The 2691-nt window shown below is 42.1% G+C and overlaps 1 protein-coding gene across 1 annotated transcript; it reads right to left on the bottom strand.

The window, feature by feature from the left end:
* Positions 1-12: 12 nt before the first annotated feature.
* On the bottom strand, positions 13-1729 carry LOC116379874 (cytoplasmic FMR1-interacting protein 1-like). The gene is made up of 3 exons (XM_031841842.1): positions 1593-1729; positions 650-741; positions 13-220 (listed from the first exon to the last, which is right to left on the bottom strand). Exons 1-3 carry the CDS (start codon positions 1692-1694, stop codon positions 76-78), a joined length of 339 nt encoding a protein of 112 aa, XP_031697702.1. The 5' UTR covers positions 1695-1729; the 3' UTR covers positions 13-75.
* Between the last annotated feature and the right edge of the window lie 962 nt (positions 1730-2691).

A 2691-nucleotide genomic window follows, 5' to 3' on the forward strand; every position in this document is an offset into this window, starting at 1 on the left:
CTATGAACTACTGTAGTAGAACCCTGACTGTGGAGGAGAACCTCACACAGACTACAGAACACCAGTACCGTCTCTTTAAGCACCACTGATCTTCACACCAACCTCACTGTTGCTGTAGCGAGCTAGCTCCGAGATGAAGCGCATGTGATCGTCACGGATCTGAAGCATCTGCTCACAGATGTTGTACTGAGGGCTGCTGGAGATGGACGTGCAGGTCCACCTGCAGGGAGAGAGAGGACGACAACCAACACACCGGGATTAATAGAGAAGAAGAAGAAGATGGAGCAGGAAGCACTTTACACTTGTTTGTACATAGAGGTTAGTGCAGCTCACAGATGACTGACAAACCAAAAACAATTAATACACTGAAAAAATAGAATATTTATAAAAGTAAAGAAGAAAAGTATTCAACAGTTTGAGATAAAACAGTTGAATAGATAAGGTGAGACATATTACCATACATGCGGAGAATAAAATAAATAATTTTGTAAAATCGACAAATAAAAATAAAACTGAAAAGTGACATCACATAAAAGCCAGTCTATAAAAATGTGCACAACTCTTGATGAATAATTATTTAATATAATAATTCAAGACTCATAGAGACGTCCTGGACCAAAGGTGTGTGCGTGTGTGTGTGTCCTCTCACCTGGACTTGTTCTCCTCAAAGTGAGCGCTGGTCTTGATGTAGCGAGACAACTCGATCTGCATGTCACCAAACAGAGGGACCACCTGCAGTTGCTGTGAACACCGAGACAAACACACACAGGTCTGTCGTCACACTTCGCTTTAAAGCGTTTCGTCGTTTTGAGTCACAGATCGGAACCAAAGATTTAAAAAAGGAGCAAATATGACTTTTTAAATTCCCCAATAACCGATCACCTGTGATCAATTAGTAAGTCAATTCAAATGATTAGGAAATAAATCTCTTCATCATTATATTTAATGAAGTATAATAATGTTCTTAGAGCTCGTGTTAGAAGGTAAACAGCTCATAATTCATCTCTAATATCTGTTTTATATTCATGTGAAAACATGAAACTTCAAACTACTGGATTTACTCAGGTTTAGTTTGAGTTGCATCTCAGCCACCACACTGACCCCCGTGCATCGTCACACACACTGACCCCCACACTGCCCCCACAGGCCAGGCGTCGGAAGTGCAACACTCATTTCTTAAAAACAAGATGGCCGAAGGAAGGGCGTGGCTTATATGGATAAATTCGTCTGGACGCACAATTTTTTATTTTTTTTTTTTTGCAACTTATGGATCCAAAAGTTACAGGTCAAAACGTAAAGTTCATTGTTATAGCGCCACCATGTGTCTAAACTGCACCACATTGGACGCTGCACTTCCCTTGGTCCTGATCAATAAACGATTGGATGAACGGTTCTCGAGATGTGTGAAGGACACACAGACAGATTCTTAGCGTTGTTACACTAACAGCTTGTTTTCAGGCTGATATTTTAATGTAAATAAAAAGCAATTTAAAAATGATTTACGGTGAGCTGAAAAAAACAGTGTGGTGAATTATTACAACGTGACAGAACATGTTCACGTGTCTATATTTGACATCATGCGCCTTCCATACCTTGAAGCACTTGTCGATCTTGGTGAGGTTAATCCTCTTCTTAGCATCCAGTTTGTAGATGTTGCTGCTGTTTCCATCCATGAGGTACAAGCCGAACCCCATCACCTAGAAGCGGAGCAGTGGTTATTAGGGGTGGGGGAAAAATCGATACAGCATAGTATCGCGATATTTTGCGTGGCGATATTGTATCGATACACGGACGCCAAGTATCGATCTTTTATTATATAAACTATAAAAAATAAAATTAAAAAATTAAAAAAATTACTAGAAAAATCAAATCAATTGCGTTTTCAGTCCACTAGATGGTACCGAGTTGTTTTCTGGTGAGGTCAGCAGAGGTGCCGGGTCAGCGTGATTAGTAGGAAGTTGGTCAAAACAAAGATAGAGACATCTCAGAAAGAAATCAGAAATGCACCGTCCGCGTTTAAATCAGACGTCTGGACTTATTTTGGATTTTTTTAACAAGGAAGGGAAGGAGGACATGGATATGACACCTCGATATGACTCATGGATGTGACACACGGATGTGACACACGGACGTGACACATGGACGTGACTCCGTCGCGGCGTTTTTTCACCGACCCAGTCGTGCCCATGCTCTACAGAGAAGTGAAGCTTAACGTTGAGGAGTCTTTGAGTACAGCAGAAAGAGTTGCATTAACTTGCGATGCGTGGACGTTAAGCGCAGTGGATTCCTATGTAACTATAACAGCACAATATCTCAGAGGACTGGTGACTGCTGTCTCACGTTCTCCAAACTAGAGCAGTACACGTAAGTCACACCGGGGCAAACATTACAGACCTCCTGCAGCACAAGAATGGGGGATTGCCGACAAAAACCTGGTGGTTGTAACAACGCTTCTAACGTGGGCGTTGCCGTTCAGTTAGCGGGATTCCTGCATGTGAAGTGTTTCGCTCACACGCTCAATCTGGCCTCACAACGGGGTTAAATCTGCCAACAGTAGGCAGGCTCATGGGGAGAGTGCAGCGCATAACTGTCTCTCTGCCCTCGACGTCCACGCATCACAAGTTATACTGAGTTATATAACTCTTATATCCTACTTATATAAGTTATAGTTCATATACTGAGTCCACACGT

This window comes from Anarrhichthys ocellatus, unplaced genomic scaffold (assembly GCF_004355925.1).
Source record: "Anarrhichthys ocellatus isolate YVR2014 unplaced genomic scaffold, GSC_Weel_1.0 scaffold5426, whole genome shotgun sequence".
Taxonomy (NCBI): domain Eukaryota; kingdom Metazoa; phylum Chordata; class Actinopteri; order Perciformes; family Anarhichadidae; genus Anarrhichthys; species Anarrhichthys ocellatus.